General features: G+C 41.3%; 1 protein-coding gene across 3 annotated transcripts in view; it reads left to right on the top strand.

Moving 5' to 3' along the window:
- The window catches only part of abl1 (c-abl oncogene 1, non-receptor tyrosine kinase), a 55,868-nt gene that overhangs the window by 10,754 nt on the left and 23,603 nt on the right, over nt 1-21,511 (top strand). The window contains exon 1 of one of the 3 annotated variants that reach the window (XM_007900250.2): nt 8,541-9,086. The exons of the other annotated variants lie outside the window; for them this stretch is intronic. Coding sequence (XP_007898441.1) covers nt 9,002-9,086 — 85 coding nt within the window. The 5' untranslated portion in view covers nt 8,541-9,001. Of the gene's footprint in view, nt 1-8,540; nt 9,087-21,511 lie in introns of those variants that run through there. 3 annotated transcript variants of the gene reach the window in all.

Consider the following 21,511-nt stretch of genomic DNA (forward strand, 5'->3'; position numbering starts at 1 on the left):
TCTGACCTGAGTATTGCGCAAGTCAGCGTGCCCACAGTTTGAGCCTCTGACATCTTGCGAAAAGAAAATGTTATGGAAAGGCAGCAAAACAGCACTGTTGGCTTCAGTTTCATCCTGTAGAGTTAGTGATTTACTGAAGCCTCGTCTGTTCATTGACCTTACTTCCTTTGGTTTCCTGACTTGAGCAATGCTCCTTCCTTGCCCTTTTGTGTCTACCTCTCACTTTCACTTTAGTCAGGAAGTTATTGCGGCTCCTTTCCAATCACCTCACAGCTCTGAGTAGGAGAATTAACTGTGGTTGATGCTTAAAGATCCTCTGTATTATGTTGGGTGATTAAATCCTGAGAACGTTCAATTGTTAGTTTCATTTGGCCTTGGGGCATTGGGTAATGATGTCACTGTTATAATCTTCCAGGTAGAAGCATTCCTGGACCAACTGGAGATCACTTGATATGCACAACAGTTGGTTATTGGACAGCTCTGAATAAGGTTTAAATCACCAGGATTTACTATATTGATAGCTGAATCAGTGCTACCCATTTACCAAGCATTTTGGCCTGGATCTTTTTTGTATCCACCAGTGGTTACTTTGATGGGTCTGATGATTGGAGTTTTAGGTCAGCCTGCCTCTGAAGCACCGTCCGTCTGTGCAGTGTTCAGTAGTGAGTGGAGGAGGTTGAGAATGAAGTAGGGTCTTCATTTTTTAATATAATAACATACTCCACACACCAAGCTCTCTCCTGGTCTGATTTGGGACTCTGTTAACATTGTCATAGAATCTATGATTCATGATTGGTTCAAGCAAACTGAGAGCAGACGAGATTTGCTTTGCGTAGTTGGGGTGTCAGATCGATATTAGGGGGAAATATAATAATAATAATAATATGACGGTTCAGATGGGATAGAAAGTAGAGAATAGGGCCAGTTGGAGGATGGTCTGTGATGGGGGCCTCTCCTTTTTTCCATACATATCATTGACCTGGACTTGGATATAAGAGGTACAGTATCAAAGTTTGATATGATATCAAGCTAGGAAATATAGCGAAGGGCAATGAGGATGGTGCGAGACTGATTTAAATAGACTGGTGCAATGGGCAAAGTGGTAAATGAAGTTAAATGCAGCAAAGGCTGTGAGTAAAGCTAATAGCATGCAGGGTTTCATACATAGGGACACAGCATGCAAAATCCAAGCAGTAATGCTAAGTGTGTACAAACCGTTGGTTAGGCTGCATATGACAGTGTGGCAAAGAAATTGCTTAAAGGGGACGTGACCTTTTACAAATCCCCAAAACACAGCTCTAAGTGGACCTAATTCTCTTGTGCGTGGTTGATCTTTAACATATTCCAAGAATGACAGAGTCCCAGCTGGTAAGTAATCTTTTTTTAAACAAATCATGATTGTTTTTGTAAAAGTGTTTTTCATTTCTTAATGTAGATTGAAGAACCAGCTTGTAATATCAAATGATTAGCTTGGACATTGAGTTTCCTATCGTGATTTGCTCCCAGCTAAAAACAGCTCAGCTAATGTCTCGATGAATATAATCTTTTAGGGCAATTATTGAGGGCAGCAGCTTTACAACTCTCAACTTGTAAGGTGGAGAGTGGGGGGGGTGGCAATGTATGGTAGGAAATGAATACGGTTTGTGGATACAGCATCTTTTGAGTAATTGTGATTTGAATCTAGTTCTCCTCATGTCATCTTGCACTCCCTCCCACGGGTTTCCTCCAGGTCGAGGAAGAAGTCTCTGCATAGCCTGAAGGTTTTATGCTTCTTCAAGAGGGATCATCTTAGGACATTTTACTTTGCGAAAACAAATGCTGTTACAAACAGTGTTCTTTCGTTTTTGACTGACTCATCATAAGGAGGAGGGAGTTGTCAGATGAACCATTAGTCAGACAGCACTGTTTACCATTTGTTTGAAAGAAGCGATGAGTGATTTCCCTCCCCCTGGGGGGATGTTGATGATATGCCCCAACCTTGGCTAGGAACCAGCTACCTCGGGCACAGACCTGCAGCCTTTCGTCCTCTACAGCCTGGTACTCAACCAGGTAGCACCTTCACCTAATTCCAAACATGGAGCAGTCATTACATAAGTCAAACAAAAATGTTCAAAATCAACAAAGCTAAATTAACTTGAGCATTTCCTCTGGTTCCAGCTTTGTGAAAAATGCTGGTGAAACTCTTGTAGGATAATCAATGCTTTATTCCTCTTTTCCGTAGGCAGCTATTACTTTCAGGGGCGGGGGCTTTGAGAAATCTGAACTGTACATAAGTACTGGTTCCTGGCAATGCTATTTTGAAGGCGTCCTGCAGTTTTGTTGTTTGACTGCACAGATAGGAAAGTTGTTCCACTCGCCTTGTGATTCATTGGCAGGATTTCAGTGATTAGTGACCTCTGGCTACAAACTGTGAAAACAAAGACCTTATGTAACATGGCCTGTTTTATCTCTGAGGGGATTGTCCAGCTCTTCGTGTTTCAGTGCAAATATTTTCCTTGAATTAAAGAAATTAATGGAACAGTACAATAGGCTCATTTTGAAATAATCTAACATAATAGTTAAGATGGTTCTGCTGGGATATCCTGGCATAGTTATACAGACTGTGCTTAGCTTTATTCCCCCCCAACCCCCAGCCCACCGACCTCAATCATTTACTTTACAATTACACTGCTCTGTACTATCTATCCAGTGAAGTGCTTGGAGATGTTTTTGACATGAAGAGGCTTTGTATCAAAAGTAAGAATTTTTATTATCCTCTTGTTGAAAATTTCCACATTAAGAAGTAAGCACATTTGAATTTGCCTGTACAAAACATCCCAAACGTGTATTTAACATAACATGTAGGAGCAGGAGTAGGCCATTCGGCCCTTCGAGCCTGCCCCACCATTCAATCATGGCTGATTTTCTAATCTAACTCCAGCTAATAACCTAACCCTGCCTTATCCCCATATCCCTTAATCCCTTTTGCAATAAGAAATCTATCTATCTCAATCTTGAATATATTTCAGAGAACTTTGTGCCATACACAGATTCTGGAAGAACATTCCTGTCAGAAATGTAGGATCAAGCAGTCCGTCTGTTACAGTTGTTATCCATCCAGGTATTGAATAGCAACCTAAGGGTATGAGCACTAAGTGGGACATGAGCTGGTAGATAAATAATGGCCTGACGTCAGCGTGAACTTAATAATAATAATCCTTGCATTTGATGTAGCGCTTTATCACATCTTCAAGATGTCTCAAAGCGCTTCACAGAATATACTGTAAAGCGACTTAATAAGAGAAGCAGCAGAAGATTAAATAATACAGTAGAAGATTTATTTCTCTTTAGAGAAGGAAAATAGCTCATCTCAGGTGTGATTTGTTTTTTTAAAAATAACTGGGACAAAAACTTAAGCAGATTGGTGCATCAGGTTCTCTAGAGGACACATTGGATGCAGCAGCTACAAGGGAGGTGCTAGAAACAAGAGCACTGAATCTGGCCTTGATCTGCATTTGGCTCATATTTCTGATCCAAACAGCCTGATAGGCCTGCGAAACATGCTCTGAGATCAAATTTCAATCCCGCAAACAAAACCAGCTTTTCTACGTTTTTCACGACCATAAATGCTTTCAAGTCATGGATAGGAAAGGCTTGGTTGCATCAGCACTTTACCTTTGTGCTCGACTGGCTCCGGCCTCCTCCTTGTCCCCTGGACCCTCCGCCCCACCGTCAGCAGCCGTGCTTTCAGCCACTACACACTGAAACTGTGGAACTCTCTCCCTCAATCCCTTCGCCTTGCCCCCTCTCTCCCTATCTTCAGGTTGTGCTTGAAAACGTTCCTTTTCGACAATGCCTGCGATCACCTTCCCCCTGGCTCGGCATCAGGCTCCGGCTCTATTAAGCGCTCCTAGACTCCATCCGACATCCGAAGGGCACTATATAAACGCAAGTTGTTGTTGTTGTTGTACCTTTGTAGATTGAAGAAGGAATTGTTGGCAGTAACTACTAGTCAGATCTCTCAGTTTTTCACACATCCCTTTGTAATTAGACAAGGATTTCCCTGCACTTTGGAAGTTGGTAAACTGTCCCTCTGAAGCAATGGAAATGACTAATTTCAGTGTGTAGGAATAGCACGTCCCAGGGTTTGGGAACTGTATTTCTGACACACTTTGCTCTATGCCTGCAGCTGCCATAAACTTGATTGTGCATCATTAGTGTTGGGAATAAAAAAGAACAAGCTCAGAGAGCAAAATTTAACATAATGCTGCTGCTGTAGTTAAATAAGGCATTCCAATAGTGTTTTGATTAAACAACAGCATTTTGCACTTTTACGGCCCCTTTCAAAGAGCTTTACAAGGTTGGAGTGGGAGCCCAGAGTGGGAGGGAGACGAGGTGAGAGAGAAGGGGGTGTGGAGGAGAGGTGGCCGAAGGCACAGTAGAAGAGAGAGGTTTTTAAATTGCTTTTGAAAGACAGAGGGGGTGGAGGGAAGTCAGAAGAGAGTTCCAAAGGGCTGGAGCAAAGTGATTGAAAGCTTGTCTGACGCTATTGGGGGGGAAGCGGGCGAAGGTATGAGAAAGGCCGGGGCATAGGGTTACAGGAGATCACGGGTACAAAGGTGTAAGGCTGTAGAGACATTTGAAGGCAAGATGGAGACTCTTGATGTTGCTCTTCTGGGGTATAGGGAGGCAGTAGAGCTCATGGGTTCGTTGAGCCGAATGTGGGAGAGGGTGTGAGCTGGAGAGCTCTGGATGATCTGAAGCTTGTGAAGGCTGGAGTTGGGGAGGTCAGTGAACGGGGCACTGAAAAACTTGAATGTGGAGGTGACAAAGTTGTGCATGAAGTGTATCCAAGAGGCGAGACTGTGGAGAAGAATGGGGAGTGGAAAAACAGTTTTGAGGGCGCAACTGTAAACCATGTCAAAGGCAGCAGATATATCGAGGAGAACAAGGAGACATTGGGAGCAGAAGGAGAGAGGAGGTTGTTTGTGACTTTGACCACGGTAGGTGGGGTAGAAGCCAGATTCTTGTCGTGAGTACATTTTCTGTGCCAGGTTCACTACGAGTACTTTAATTTCTCAATTTATAAGGGAGAAGTTTATTTTGCAATTTAATGACTTACTTAAAATTACTGCGATATTGCAGTCCTGATACTTGTAATAAGGAAATAATGGGAGGGAAAGCTGGTTTTAGTTGGAAAAACAACCTCTGTGTAAAAAAAACACGTATGAGACCATTTTTGTTCAACTGCAAAAAGTGATGGGTACATTTTATCCTCCCCTTCAGTGTAACTTACAGAAGGACAGAGAGAGCAGTGTCTTCGGGATGTTTGTAATAATTCTGCTTACAAGTTCTACAAATGTATCTTTCATTGTCAGAAATGGTTTGTTAAGGGCCTTTCGATTCATTTTGTTCTCATTTGGTTTTGGTTGTGATAAAGAGACAGGTGAGCAGTATAAGATTTGACATATCATTACTTTTCAATGTGTCAGACCTGAAAGATACCTACTAAACAACAACAGTAGCGCCTTTCAGGATAAAGTCTCAAAGTGCATCACACAGCTGACTCGGAGCCTGAGCTGGGGACGAAAGTAAGTAATATTAAGTAAAGGAGAAGTTCAGAGAATTTTGTTAGGATATTGAATATCCAACCCAAATTTGTGGTCACAGCAAAATCTATAATTGCTTTTGAAAGAGTATTTGACAAATCTTTGAAAAACAAAGACATAAAAGGATATGCGGAAATGGCGGAGGAGTGGAACTAAACAGAGAGCTCTTACAGCGAGTCAGCACAGACAAGATAGGTCAAACGGCCTTCGTCGATGCTGAAAAGTTCTGAGACTCCGCTGCTTACACCTATGTCTGTAACTCTGAAAGTAAACGTTTTAAAATATCTTGTACAAGTGAATTTCAGTGAAGTTAAGTTAATGGGTTTAAATGCAAGTTTGAACTTAAGAGGTTCACAGGAAACCCTGAGAGCTACTTTGTGTATAATGCACTGGAGCTCCAGCACTGGCACTGTAGTGTCTTTCTCAGATTTGTTTTTTTAAAAAATATACATTGCTGCTGCTGCAATTGTCGTTAGCAGCTCTGGTGGGAGAGGAAATGATCAAAAGATCATGGTTTCCACTCCTGTTCTTTGGCCATTGACCCCTATTGAAAAATGTCTTTCTGAGGTCAGCGATTGAAGAAAGTAACCTGGCTTGGCATTGATCCCCTCCCTTTTTCTCTCCCTCACCTCCCCACCCTCCGTGCTTGAATAACATGCTTGACTTGGCAGGTGTTCTGGAGGGTGCCTGCCACCCCTGGAACTGTTCCTCAGCACTTTCAACCAAGAATGGAAACAGGCAACCAGGCAATGACAACATGGTTCGCTTTCATTTGAAAATATTTTTTCGGTTTTGGTGTTTGTTTTGCGTAGTTTTACTTTGAAGGCCGAGGTTTATAGTGCCTGCATCATATTACTAGTTCTGGAATGAATACACGAGCTTATCACGTTTATGGAATTTTATTCACTCATGTAACCCTCCCTTTGAACCCCTAGGTTCTCATGGACAAAACATTCTTACATACTTTATTTCAAATTCGATTGCTCTGGTTTCTGTCAGACCGGTTCAGCAAGCTCCGGGCGCTGGTTGTTGAACAAGCCAACGGAATTTGGCACAAAAACAGAATGGTCCTCGAGCTTCCCTTCCTGTGGTGGACACATCACTGACTTCTGAAGGAACAACTAATACATTCCATAACATTAATTGGAAGAAGTTTGTTCCCCAATGCAGATCCAAAATGCTGGATTGCATTATCTCATGCGATTGCTTCCGTTTTGGAGAATTTTTGGCACTTGTTTTGAAATAGAGTAAGACTTGTCAATGTTGCCACTAATGTTATGTAGCCACCAGGGTCCTGGGCTCCTATCAACGCCACCAGAAAGTGTCCAGGTAGAGTTCTCTCCTTTCATTTTACTCTGCCTTCTGGGATGCATCACAACTTTCTGTCAGGGCGGATTTTATCAGGATGTGATCAGAATGGGCCTCGAATCAGTCATTATTTCGCCCACACAATATACAGTCAACTCACTTTACAGAATATCCTGTGAAGTGCTTTGAGACGTTTCGAAGACATGATAATGTACTATATCAAATGCAAGGATTATTATATTATATGTTTCCTTGCATTGATTTGAGAGCATGCTAATACCACTGCTACTCTGGACTTCATGTGAGAACATGCATTGTGAATGTTGGCAGACCATTTGACTGTGGGCCTGACAGAGATCCAACCTTTGCTTTTCATACATGAGCAACTTCTAGAAAAGATTACTTGGATAGCAATCATGATGGGAATCCCTGGATGATTTCATCCCAGCTCTTAAGGCAAACTATCACATCTCCTGAGTCAAATACATTTATGTTAGTTAATACATAGCATGTGCAGCTGGGACACCCGGAAACAAATCGCCATTCTTAAGAGTATCCATACCAAATTGTGAGAGTTCAACATGTGCATGAAAAAAGATTCCGTTTGTCTGCGAATAGAGTGTGCACTCCTCCTGGGGGAATGTACTGCGCTCACCTCATCCCAGAAAGTATTAGGCACAGGTTAGCAAGAGCCAAGTGTGCATTGAGCTATTGCTACTGTTTAATCAGCTAAAACCACACAGCTTGCCATTGCAAATACTGTTTAGCAAATTTCGTGATGCTTCACCAATTGAGACCATCCTACTCATTTACACTTTGGCTTGCTGAGTGGGAACAATGCCCACCTCCGATAATTGGTCAGTCCCTACCAAGTCCTGCTGACGAGCCAGGCTGGGTTCTTTGTCCTCAGTGCCTTGAGGTACTGGCTAAAAAAACAGACTGCTGAGTCTGCCACAGGGGTTTGACATGATTCCAGTATTCCATTGCCAGGCATGTCACCTCAGAATTAGCTCAGCCCCAAAGAGATGGTTCCTACTCTTCCCCCACTCCTCCAGTGAATAGACCTAACCTGTGCTGTGTGGCTTGGCCATTGCATTGCATTCACTCATTGAGCCGCACAATAAAGTGGGTATTTTTCATTAGCAAAAACCTAATGTGCCACATTTCCAAATTGTACTCATTACTAACTGATGCAAGGAGTCATGGGTTTTATGGGATGGGAGAAATTGAGCTCCTCAACCAAACATTTCATTTCAAAAGCGTTTTGCTCACAAAATACACATTCAATCCACTTTACAATATATCCCGTGAAGCGCTTTTTGACATCTCAACCACGTGAAAAGCGCTGTATCAAATGCAATGATTATTATTAGTAAGACCATTGATTTTGGTGCTGCTCATAATTCTTAGTCACAGAGCTAGAATTACAGTAACCGCATAAAGTCAGTTTTTCGTAAAACGTGCACAACTCTTAAGAACAAAGAAAATATGTAAATCGAGTTTGCAGTGTGCAATATTATTTAAGGCTGGAAGAATGGAACTTGTTTTTACTGTACAGCAAAATGAGAAATTGGAAGGAAAATGCAAGTTTAGTTTCATAATTTTTTCCTCCCTCCCTTATGGCATTTGCCAAAGCCTGCTGACGAGAAACGAAGGAGTGATTTGAGCTGGCTCGACTGGCTTTTATTAGCCTGTGTGGGTGGTTGCAGTCTGCTGATGTCACCGATGGAAGCCAGGCATAGCTTCAAAGGCCTTCATTGTTGGATGTGTAACGTAAGCAAGTCTCCCAGTGCAGGAGGTGGAGGAAACGGTCAAGAAAAGCGGGCTCATATGTCTCGTATAGCCTCTAGGTGCTTCAAACAGTTACTTCCCGCTGAAAGAAAAGTACTAGGATTGAATTACTGAAAAAAAATGGGTGCGGTGCTCTCACTAACGTTCTGATTCAGCTGTAAAAGTTTTTTGTGAAAACCAGGACGGCATTTTTTCTGTGGCTTGGTTTTGAAGAGTTCCCGAGTTGATTTATTTTTCAACACAAAAAAAGTTGAGCGGGGAGACCGACGCTGCCGAAGGAAGAAGAAAAGTCACTTTGAATCGAAGTTTAACAAATGAAAATGCTGGAGATTTGCCGTAAACTGGTGGGGTGTAAATCGCGAAAGACCCTCTCTGCTTCGTCCAGCTGCTATTTGGAAGGTAAGACTGGGTCAGACAGCGTAAAGGAAAGCAAGCAGTTCGAGAGGCCCTGAAATTCCTCAGCTCCAGAAAACCTCTCGGAGGCCTCTGTTCTCATGTGGCTTTGCAGTTGAGAGAGAGAAAGGGAGAGATAGATAGCAGCTTGCGTAGGCACAGACGTAAACAGCTAAACTCTCTCTGGAAGACATTTTACTTCTCGATGGAACAACTTACAGTACTTTGGTAACTTTATAAGCATTCCTGTATTGAGCTGTGTAGGAATTAGTTTAATCTGAGTTTCAAGCTTTCCGTGCCTCGTTTATTATCCCTGAACACTGGCCTTTTGGATTTTAGTAACTGCTTAAATGGAAGTTTCTTGCTGTAAACCAGTGTTTCACATCGACTTGAAATAAAAAAATAGATTTGCCAGCCAGTTTTTCTTGGCGCGGAATAACTTTTACAGCACTCCCAGGTTGCCCCCTACTGCTGTTCAGTTACTGTACAGCTCATGTTTTTTTCCACATTTGAGGGTACACAGCAGCACATATTGACCATTCCTGCTTACCAAGTGTGCAACGAAGTATTGCAAGCTCGATTTTGATAGCCAAAGACCGTTTAATATGTGCTGCTGTGTACCCTCAAATGTTTAAGGAATGCTTGGAATTTTTTAGGGGCGGTTTTCCTATGTTGTACTTCAGAAAAAGACTGGAATCTTTCATTGCAACTTGCAGTCATGATACCACAACCCCCGACAATAACTAAAAATGTGTATGGCTCCCGAGTTCTTAACAAGCATGTACATTCTCAATAACTTGAGTTTTTACATGACTCCCAAAGGAGCTATGTGGACCAGGGCTCCACAGGAAGGTTGTGACCACTTAAACAGTTGCACAGATTTTGTTTGTGACATGATTTTTTGAAATAAACATATCCTCGGTAGATACAACACAACAAGGGTTAAAGTACGTTGAAATGGTACCCTGAATTATCTCTTTTTGACACACACAGCGATTGTCTCCACAAAACAGTACAATAGAACTGCATGGAACTTCACAATAGCACAATATCATCTTCTGGTTGTATTTATACGTATTCACTTGATTACGAGAGACGTTACACATTTCAGTTTCTTGGAATAAATCCTGTCTAATTATGATACAACCTGAACTATATTTCCCTCATTTCACATTAGATACACATCATTTACTTTCATTTCTAGCAAGTTTTAGTTTGCAACGCACTTAAAAACGGTTATTTTGCATATAAGATGCCACATTAATACAAATTCTTATTAATTATTATTTTAATTATGGCAAAGAAAGCTTACTTGGAATGGAAGCCTAAATCCAATTAAAGGCGTATGGTTTGATGTGTTTGGGACAGCAGAGATACTGTCAAAGGTAGTGTGGGTGCCTTTCCACATGAAAGAATGTCTGACCTGTCATTCAGGTTACAAAGTGGTGAGTTTTAGTGTTTGGTTGTGAAATGTGATGGCTTTGTAAATGCCCGAGGGTGTTCATTGAGGAAATTTGTTTATCCTTCAAGGTAGCCAGAACGAACATATTGCCAACAATTCTGCTACTTGAATGAAAAGTTTACCTTGTAACCCCAGAGATGTAGAAATGTTTGGTCATAAATCACAGCTATTGAACGCCTGTAATATTGCCCGTTGGTATAGATGGAGCAGAATCCATTGCATTCTCCAGCTGGGATATTGCAGAGCTGCAGTGTCTCAGTTGGTATAGAAATGGTTGCTTTCCTTGGTCTCCTAATCCACAACACTTCTGTGTGCAATTGGCCACCGCATTTTGCCCACAAAACACACAGTCACTATACTTTACAGATTATTCTGTGAAGCGTTTTAAACATCTCAACGACGTGAAAAGTTGCTATACCAAATGTAAGGATTATTATTACTATAACACTGCACAGGGTGGAGGCAACAAAAGCACTCTACTGGCATATACGGGGCGGGTGGGGGGGGGGGAGGCAACAATTCAACTGCTCAGCCAAGAAATTGCTACCTCTAACAAGTCACTTAGGATGAGCCACTGCCTCCAGCAGCCTATGAGCTAGGCCTTTGGCAATTTTAGAACATTTGCCAACATTGCAGCAATGTAAACGCTTTGCAAGATGTCCTGGTTGGTTGTTAGTAAACTTTAGGGAGGTGCATACATAATGTGTAATAACCAAGGAACTGCTTAATGGGCAGAAGAACAGTTAGCAGAGAAACGGCTGTTGTTATACCAAAGGAAAGCGTTAAAAAAAACTTGGTCGCACTCATCAGAAGCAATAGAACCTTCAGCCAAGCTGTCGAAGAATAACCATACTTTTGCTTCATTTGGAGACTTCTCTTACACAAAGTATTTATTTTCACTTTGATTCAATGAGCTCGATCTCCAACTTTCAGTTTGATGCACAATATTGTCATAATTGTGTGTTTTCTTTAACAAAAATACTTCAGTTGGTATTGGATTTCACCTCTTCTCTCCTTCTACTGCACATCAACACCTAGCCCTTTCCAGCCACAAACCACACTGTTCTTTTCTGTCCGTGCAATGGAGATGACAGGGGTTTGGTCCAAATATTGTTGACTTTTCTTGGTTGGCCCACTTGAAGAGCAACTGGCCTGCGCTACTTATTTGTTCCTCATTTCTTTAGATAATGCAACAAGGACCAGAAAATCATTCCTTCCTCCCCTGACCTGGAAGCCTGGCTGCAAATCAGACAGTTCAGTTTGCATCTCCTGGTTGATTACAGCATAGCATTGGAGCAACTGGTCCAACAACAGCAGATTGATTACATTTGTATAGCACCTTTCATGTCAGGAGGACATCCTAAGAATAGTCAGGGATTTGCACCCAAGTTGGGGGTTGAGAGCAGTAGGGGTAGAGGGCAGGCGCTGTCGAAGAGGAGGGTCTTGAGACTGGCCTTGAAGGAGGCAAGGAAAAAGAGTCCAACTATTTATCACATTTATCTCTTGGCTTTTTTTTTGTGTGTGTTTAAGCTTACTTGTCATCATCTGTTTACACTGATGTAAATGTTTTTGGAGCTAACAAATAGGGGGAAAAAGCTGCAAACCTTGAAACACACCAAGGAAACAATTGCCTTGAACTGTTCGGGTCCAGTATTTTGGGATTTGCTGAAATTATTGTCTGTGGGATACCTCATGGTTACGTTTTTCTGACTTGCATTCTCTCTCGTATATTGTACCTAAGTCTCCATCTATGCTGTTCTTCGACTGGTCATTTGTGAGCTTGTGACTGTCAAGGGTAAACTTCTGCTTTGGGCGATTATTTTAAAAGGGATCCCCAGCTTCATATTGGGAAATGCTTCTTCTTTGCTTGGTCCTAGAATTCAGTGGAGAATTGAGAGCTTGTAAAGTAACTGCTGAACAGTACACTGGGGATTGTATGTTTTAGCTTGTTCAAATTTTACGACCAAAACACTCCATATGGTTATTTTATTCAGTTTCTTTTTTTGATCAGCTGGATATCCGATACATGGCAATCCATCGTAATGAAGGACGTATCCTACTTACCTAATCCTGGAAGCTACTGTATTAAACGCAGATTGGCAAGAGCTGAGGTTTCAAGAGACCCCAGTGTGTGCATTGGAAGCAGTAGGATTTAACGAGGTATTCCTAGCTGAACAAGCAGTGAGAAGCTTGCCATTGTGAGCAATGGCAAGCTCCTGGTCACTTGTCTAGTTAGCGGTACTCTATTGGGACTTTGGTTTGCAAATTGTAAGAGGAGCCAACTGGCAAGAAATTAGACCAAATTTTTATTTAACTGTTCTTTTAAGTCATATATTATGTTAAACAATCATCATTATCTTTGCATTTGATATTGTGCCTTTTACAGTGAGGGGTGGACATCTCAGAACTCTTAATAGAATTTACAGTAATGTGTAGTGACTGTATTTTGTAAGTAATGCGGCACCCAGTTTGCACATGCAATGTCCCATGACCAGCCGTGACCTGAGTGGCCAATTTTTCCTGGGAGAATTGTTGACCAAAGCACCTTAAGAAAATCTCTTCTCATTTTGAATAGCCGGATCTTTAACATCCATCTGAGCAGGAAGGTGTTTTAACATCTCATCCAAAGCACAATAGCTCCAACAAAGCAGTGCTCCTCCAGCACTGTATTGGGGTGTCTGCCTAGACTGTGAACCCACAATCTCTGACTTGAAGGCACAAGTGCTACTAACTGCACACCAGTGTATTCTAATGAACAACTGTACACTTTCTCATAAACTTTTTTTTCCAGTTATTCTGCTGTACTCCTATTGCAGTGATGTTTTTTCAAAGGTTACGATTGCCGATTTCTGTAGGAACAAAATTATACATTCTGCAGAGGTTACAATGATAATAGTACCAAAACATTTTTTTAAAAACAGCAGTGAAACCAGAGGTTACTTAAAGATTAGTATTTGAGATTGCATTCTTTACGTTGCAATAATACATGCTTGAACTTTGTATTTACTTTTTAAGTTTCTTTTAGACTTATCTTAAAGTGCTTAAACTCCAAACTTAAAGTTTTCTTCAACTTAAAGAGCTTCTTAATTTTTCCATTCTCGTCTGAGGAATCATGTTTACACAAATTGAGGTAGGAAAGATTTGGTTAATAATATTGCTAACTCAAATCAATTCTAGAATTTTCAAACATTTTTCAGATTGTGGCTTCAAGTCTTTCTTCACATTTATAAGAAATATGAGCTGAGCTTTCATGGCGTATTAGCCCAAGACACCCACTCTTCATGTATATTCTTGTAACCTCACTTTTAAAATTAGGCTTTGAATCCAAGCTCGAAGCTGCCATTCAATAATGTTTTATCCAGCGATGTAGAGTGAGCAGGGCACCGGCAGAATGAAATTCCTTCAATTCAGCTTTAAAAGTTTAAATTTTAGTGTCTCAAAAAAAGAGAAGATCAACTCCCTTCAGTTTTTTTTTAAGAATCGCCCATCCTTACCAACTTCAACAAATAACAAAAACATTTTCCTATCAAGGTAGATAGGGGAAAGACAAGGCATTGTAAATGACCTTCAGAGAAAGTCTTTTAAAGTACATAAAATGCTTTTCAGGATTGGAGCAAGTATCCCAAATTAATCTCTCACACAATTCAAGGCAGCAGAACAAGAAGCCACAGGTTTGGGGCTCTGAAGATAATTTAAAGACACCCACTGATACAGCTTTTACCAGGAAGGGTGGTGAAAGCCAAATCACTAGAATCTCTTCAGTAAAAATGCTTGATTGTGTAATGGGAAAACTGTAGGCTTGGTGTTTGGGAAAGTTGTAATTAAACGGGCTGAAAAGCGCTTATCCAAAGTGTGATACAGTTCCACTGTTGCTGGTTGCTTTGTCTAAATGGTTACTCAACATGTGTGAGTGTGAGCATGCAAGTCAACCATGAGGGCAGCGAAGCTGATCCCTGTCCTCCAACCAATATCCATACCCGCACGTTTCCATTTTGAGGGAGGTAGGGGTTCACACGATAGCAATCTTGAGTGGGAATCCTGGCTGAATTTTTCTGCCTTGCCAATGGTAACTCTCTCACTACTCACCTGACTGAGATAGCACAGCCCCGGGATTGAATCGGAAACCCTCCTGGATGTGCAAGCTTCAGTCTTGTTCCAGTTCTGCAGTTTCCCAGGTGAACCAACGCATTGTGTCCTTAACAAAACAAATGATGTTGTCTCATGTGTGAGAAATATTCTGCCGTCTTACTGCATCTCCCTGTCCCGTTGCATTGCCCTTTGACATTCAAACAAATTTGAAGATGACTTAGGATGTGCTGCTCTGCTCTCACATGCCTTTCATGTGTCTGCTTCTCGTCCCCCTACACTTGTAGTCACAAGTCCATTTGGGTATGTGTGTGGCAGTACAAGAATCATTTGAAACATTATTATCATTGCAAGTGCTTTTTCCAGAGGCTGCAGTACTTTTGCAAAGGGACATTTTCTCTGTTCCAACTAAGGAATATTAAAGTGATCGTGGGTAACCTGAGGTTTCTGTGATGTACGTGTGTGGTTGTGTCTTAAATTCATTGTTTATACGAGTCTAGATAACCTGTTTGGCTGACAGAACTCCAGAAACAGGAAGCAGATTGTGACCTATTCCAGAGAGAAATCCTCTGATGCCTAATTCTTCCACGACTCCTGCTTTCCCATTATTGGGGGAAGGGAGAGGGTGGTTCTGCTGTCTCTGCCGCTGGAGGAATGCTTCTGCAAGCTGTGAAAAATTTGAATTCTGTTAAGTTTTGTGTGTGTGTGTGTGTGTGTGTGTGTGTGTGTAAAGGGAAGCCCTGGATTTGGAGCACTGGGTCTAGTACCATCTGCCCAATGTCATCCTCTTTGTTTTGGCATTGTTGACTGTATATCCTGATGTGCAGCTCGCTTGCTTATATTAGCAGACGTGTTCCCAGCCTCCTGCATTCATGCTTTACATCTTGGTCCAAAACGCCAGGCTTGAAAGAAAGTTAGATTCCAATGTCTTTAACATTGTAGGTGAAGTTTGCAGGTTTTGGTGTGACAACTTCTGAGGAGTTCCGCTGAATTTACTGGTACATCTATTTCAATGTAATGAATCATCTGAGTAACTTAGGAAAAATGTCTCCTTTTTCATTGCATCCAGTCTTTGTCATTGGTGCAAGTTGAGTCAGTAGATGGGAATGTTCCTCCCCCATAGTAACTCCTGTCTCTCTGAAGCGTGTTCTTGCACTTGCAAATATTAACTTAAATTAGTTAAATATGTGCTTGTGCAGCTGAAGTTGGAATTTCATAGTCTTACTGCCTCTATCAGTCCCAGAGGAAAGTCAGCAGATAAATCTTACATCTTCTCCCTTAGCCAGATAACTGCTATGTACACTAGATAACTGGCAACACTAATCCTCAAGGCACAGCCTGAGCACACTTTTTAAACTCAGTGAATCAGCGTTTCCATTCTCTTTGCCTGCTGCTCGTGTGAGAAGGTCGTTGATCCAACTCTGTGCGTGCAGTGAAACTTAATAAATAAATCGCCAGAGGTTGAACGAATGGGACCAAATCTCCTTTTGAGAAGCTTATCCCCTGGTTGGTGCTGGTGAGCAGTCTTGCCTGCTCGCTGCTAGACCTTTTTTGGGGGGATTGAGTGTGAATGGTTAGGAAACCTTTGATGTTATAATGCTGGAGCAAGGTGACATTGCTTCCAGCATTTAAGCGTTTCATTGAAAAGTTAAAGCATAATGAGCAGAGCTTCAAAAATTGGCGCTAGTTTCTTATTACCACTGTTTAGCACTCTGCAACTGCGCGTGAAGGGAGCTTTGTAATTACGAGTTGTTGTTGAATAGCAAATTGTGCTGTCAGCTCTACAGTAATATTTTTTGAAAAGCTGTCTTTTAAAAGTGCGAGATTATTACCCCAGGAAAGTGTTTGTTTAAAAAAAAAATGCCTTTTTGCCAAGTACTCAAATAAAATTAGTTATTTACTTTGTGGCTGTTTTTAAGACATTGGCGTATGCAAATTAGTTGCCACATAATGCCTACAAATTACACAGTCACTACATTTGACAGTATATCCTGTGAAGCACTTTGAGACGTCCCCTCGTCGTGAAAGACACTACATCAAATGTAAGTATTATTGAACAACGGGTATTTGGACTTGATGTTGAAGTGTGGACTGCGAGGAAAATGGGCAAAGGAGGCCCCGCGAGAGGGCAATGCAAATTGAGCCACAGCACCAGAGCTGAAATATGGAGTCCAAACTGTGCAGTTCGATTGTGCACCCAGTAAAAAAAGCAGGTGTTTGAGAGATATATTGCCAAGCAGATTTTTGGAATTGCCATGTGCAGCTGGTAATGATTTGCAACTGCAGATCAAAGGGAAACGTACTTTGGTGTTTCCCTATGTGTGATGGAAACTCCGAGCAGATGGATATTGTGAACAAGTTGCAGGCTGAAGTGGAAAGTACATTTGCTTAAGCAGGAGTGATTCAAGCCGTGTGGAAAGTATCTCTATCTCTATGTATGGACAGAGTGAGGCGTATCCAGGGAATGTACCGCCAACTACATCAAAGTAAGCTCCTGACTCATACGAGTAGATTGAATCAGTCCCCTTTCAGTGCGCTGTAAAATTTCAGTTAAGGGATTTCAAGGACATGCCTTTCACTTAAAAGAATATGTGAGCCTACCCTGGCATGTCTGAACTGTCGAGCAGTGCCCAAATTCGAATCCTTACCTGTAACTCAACATACTGCTAGCAAATAAGGGGTAAAAAAGAACATAAAGATATAAATCCAATAACTTAGTTGGAATCTGCATTTTAATGGCAGCACATGTACCAGTTATAAACTCTTTGCTGAAGAAAGAGGCGTAGCAGAGGATAACTGAGGGTAAAACTAAAGAAATGTCACCAAATAACCACATATGGGAGTGAAAAGAACGTAAGGAACATTATAATTATAAGGAGCAGATGTATCAGGCTGATAAATGAAGAGATTTAGTAAATGGCGTCTCGAAGACATGATAAGGCGCTATATCAATGTGCAAGGATTATTATTAAATTGTTAGTGTGGGTTGGATAGCTCAGTGGTTAGAGCACTCACTTTGCAAGCGAGAGACCTGAGTTCAATTCCAGGCAGGGCGAAGCCTTGGGCAAGTTTCCTTACTCCACACAGAGACTAATAATAATCCCTCCAAAACAAAAAACAATAATAAATTGGTCATTTTCAATCCACGACTGTTTGTGGGACACTGCTGTGTGCAATTGGCTGCCGCGTTCGCCCACAAATATACAGTCAATTCACTTTACAGTATATTCTGTGAAGCACTTTGGGACGTCGAGAAGACATGAAAAGCGCTATATCAAAAAAATGCAAGGAAGGATGAAAAGGACCATCTCAACATTGTGTCTTCCATGAAAGGGTGTGAAGGTGACTGAGTGGAGTTAGCTGAGGCTAAGAAGAGTATATGTAAATCTGAGATAGTGGTAGAAGCAAAGATAAGGTTTTATTCAAGCTACAATAAACCACAAGTTTAGAAGTTTAAATCAAAAATAGTTTTTTTTATTAAAAAATGCTTCACTATTCCCCTTTCAAAGTAACCATTGAAAGCTCTTGTTGGCTATGTATATAAACTAAATGTAGTGGTCCATTTAGAAAAGAGTATTTTGCTGGCCACTAGAAAAGTGGCACTGCAGGTAAGACTCTGCATCTTGTTTGCATTACTTCCCCCAACTCTGGCTCGGTTCCAAACCTTGAACATCTTTCAAAGCGAAGTTCCTCGGTTCCATTGCACCCCTAGGCTGAGCAGTTATACCACTCTCCTGAGCTGTATACACGTGCTGTTGTCTCGCAAGCATGATTTTGCGAGGGGTAAGTTTGCAAGATTAGCAAAAGAGATTAATAAAGCAGCTTGACCGCAAGGGTTTTGTTTGTATCCCATTCTACTGGCCTCTGATATGGTGCTAATTCCAACTGAGTGGCATTGGAATGGAAATAGAATTTGCAAGATCTACTGACCAGTACCTGTAGGGATGTGATACCGGAGAAGAGAAGGCTCAGGGAGATGTTAACTTAAGTATTTGCAGTTGTAAAGGAGTATAGAAAAACTAATCCTGATTTTGTTCAACATAGTTACAAACTCTACAAAAGTGGCTATGGACTCGAGCTCGGAAGAAGAAAGATAAAACTGCATTTTGATAAGTGGTGAATATGAAAGATCTTGTATTTTTGTAGTGCTTATAATTTCAATAACTCAATGTGCTTCAAAGTAATTATTATCGTGTACAGTGACTGTTTTTGTGGGCAAATATTTGACTATGGGGGTTGGACTTCCAAGAAAGGCAGTGGAAGTAGATTGTGTGAGCAAATTCAAGAGGGAATTAGTGTTTAATATATGTAAAAAGTTGAAGGAATTAAGCTTTCTGAGCATTGCAGTGTCTGATTTTTTTTAAAAAAAAGACTTTGAGTAGCCAAATGGTCTCTTCTGGTCCCTAAAATAGAAAAGACGTTGTGCTGGGATTTTTGCTGCCTCTGTTACTACAACTTAAAATTATGTGGCCCATCCAGTTCACCTTCCACCATCCTGGCAGTCGCATGACATGTCGTGTCCGAAACTATATACTGTATCCCGAGATATTATTTCCGAACAGAAATCTATCCCATTTGTTCTTGAAAGAATCAACACTTTTGAATGGTTGGGAATGATCATTAAATGGTGTTCACTTCTACTACTGTACAATATTTTCAATACAAATGCATTAGCACTGCATAAGGCTGTGGAAATCTCTCCCCCTCACAGAGCCAGTTGTAGACTACTTTGCTGCAGCTTTGCCATATCACTCCCTATCTAACAGCCGGTGTTGCCAAAATCCTTTGTTACGCCTTCGGCACTTCCTCTCTTCGACTTTTCAAATATGTATTTCTCCGGCCTTTCCAACTCCAAAAGCTCCAGCTCATCCAAAACTCTGCCATGCACACAACTTGGGTGCTCTCAGTATTTATAGCAAGCCCAGTTTTCTTTGTTTTAGTTGCGAATTCTTTCTGCTCGAGACATTTCAGAAGTTTTGAATTTGAGAGCAATGGAATACAGCAATGCATTGAGCTCCAATCCAGTATGTAATGCCATGGGGTAGTTGGATACAGATTTGCCTCTGCAATTTCCCTCCGTGCTAATTTCTTTATATTTGAAGAGTGGTATCGCCCACAAATATATGGTCAATTCACTTCACAGTGTATTCTGTGAAGCGCTTTGAGACGTTTAGAAGACGTGGAAAAAAAAGACGTATCAAATGCAAGGATTATTATTATTATTATGGACAATAGATTCCACATACTGTATGGATGTTTTCCACTTGTCTGGTATAGTTTTTTTTTGTGGTCAGCCAGGTGTCTGAAACAAACCCATTTCTAAGTTTAAGAGTATCCAAACCAGATTGAGAATTGCGCATACACGTGGAAATTTCCCCCCGTCTGGAATGGAGTGTGCACACTGCTCCCCAGAGGGACGCATCCTGCTTGCCTAATCCTGGAAAGTATTAGGCACAGTTTAGCAAAAAAAAATCAAGGGTTGTAGACTCCATATCAGATGAGCAGAAACCCTATACATATGGAATTTGGTTTGGGGACTCTCTTTCAAGTTTTATCAGATGTGTGTGTTAAATTTCCCAGTGGACCAAAAGAAAAGGACAAGAGATTACCCACTCGTTGAATGTTGGAGACAAGTCATCCTAGGACATTCTATGTGAACAGTTGTGCAGCTTGGTGGAGGACTGAGAGCCTCGGGGAAGAGCCTTTCTTGTGTTGCACAGAAATTCAAGGAGAGAAAAGGGATCATTTTAGTTTTTTATAAAAAATGTACTGTTTAAGTTAAACATCTGTTTATTTTGTGATCACCAAAATGAGAGATTTTCAGTTGGGAGGCTTTTTAAAATCATTTGGACACTCGTTCCACATATCCAGCCCCCGGGTCAACAAAAGCATGGATGGCCAGATTCAAAGTGAAGCAAATTCTGCACTGTTTGCAAAATGTGCTTTGATCCCACGCAGGCATCCTCCATGGCGCACTTCCTGTTTTGTATACCACTATGTGGTCTCTCTCTGAATTGGATTGCATGTAGTTCAGTGTCAGTGGTGGGCGGTTTTATGCTCTGGCCTCGTGTGACTTAGGAATTGGATTGAGATCAACCCAAATTGGGTTATGAAGTGGATTTGAACCCAGGTGCTTTTCTGAAAGGGTATTGTGCTAACTCAACACATCAAACAGTTCCCATTGTTAAGATTATCATTGAGGTGATCATGCTGGCTATATAGAATTAAGATTTTATCTTGTGTCCACATTGACACTGCCTTAAAGTTGGCATGGCATCTGGAGTCCTGTAGCTCAGTGGTTAGAGCACTCGCTTTGCAAGCGAGAGACCTGAGTTCAGTTCCAGGCAGAGGGCGAAACCTTGGGCAAGTTTCCTTACTCCACACAGAGCCTAATAATAATCCCTCCAAAAACAATAATAAATTGGTCATTTTCAACCTACGACTGTGGGACATTGCTGTGCGCAATTGGCTGCCGCGTTCGCCCACAAATATACAGTCAATTCACTTACAGTGTGTTCTGTGAAGCGCTTTGGGACGTCCTCCCGACGTGAAAAGCACTATATCAAATGCAAGGATTATTATTATTATGTTTTTGCTGTGTGCGGGTGGACTGCTGCCAAACCAAGCTGATGAACAGGTTTTCATTGAAAAGACGGCTCGAATTGTGTGTGATACAACTGATACCAGTTCTCAGTCCACTAAAGACAGTATCAAGAATATAAAGTTAATATCAGGAAGCAGCATCAATCTTTTACCAAGGTTCTATGCAATTCAATGATAGCTTGTAGCGTAAAAGGGGTTATGTCTTATGTGCATGCCTGTGTGAATGCATTTAAGATCAGTCTCCATAATTGTTTAAGAGAGCAACAAAGTCCTGATGCTT

The sequence above is a fragment of the Callorhinchus milii genome, unplaced genomic scaffold, assembly GCF_018977255.1.
Source record: "Callorhinchus milii isolate IMCB2004 unplaced genomic scaffold, IMCB_Cmil_1.0 Scaffold8, whole genome shotgun sequence".
NCBI lineage: Eukaryota > Metazoa > Chordata > Chondrichthyes > Chimaeriformes > Callorhinchidae > Callorhinchus > Callorhinchus milii.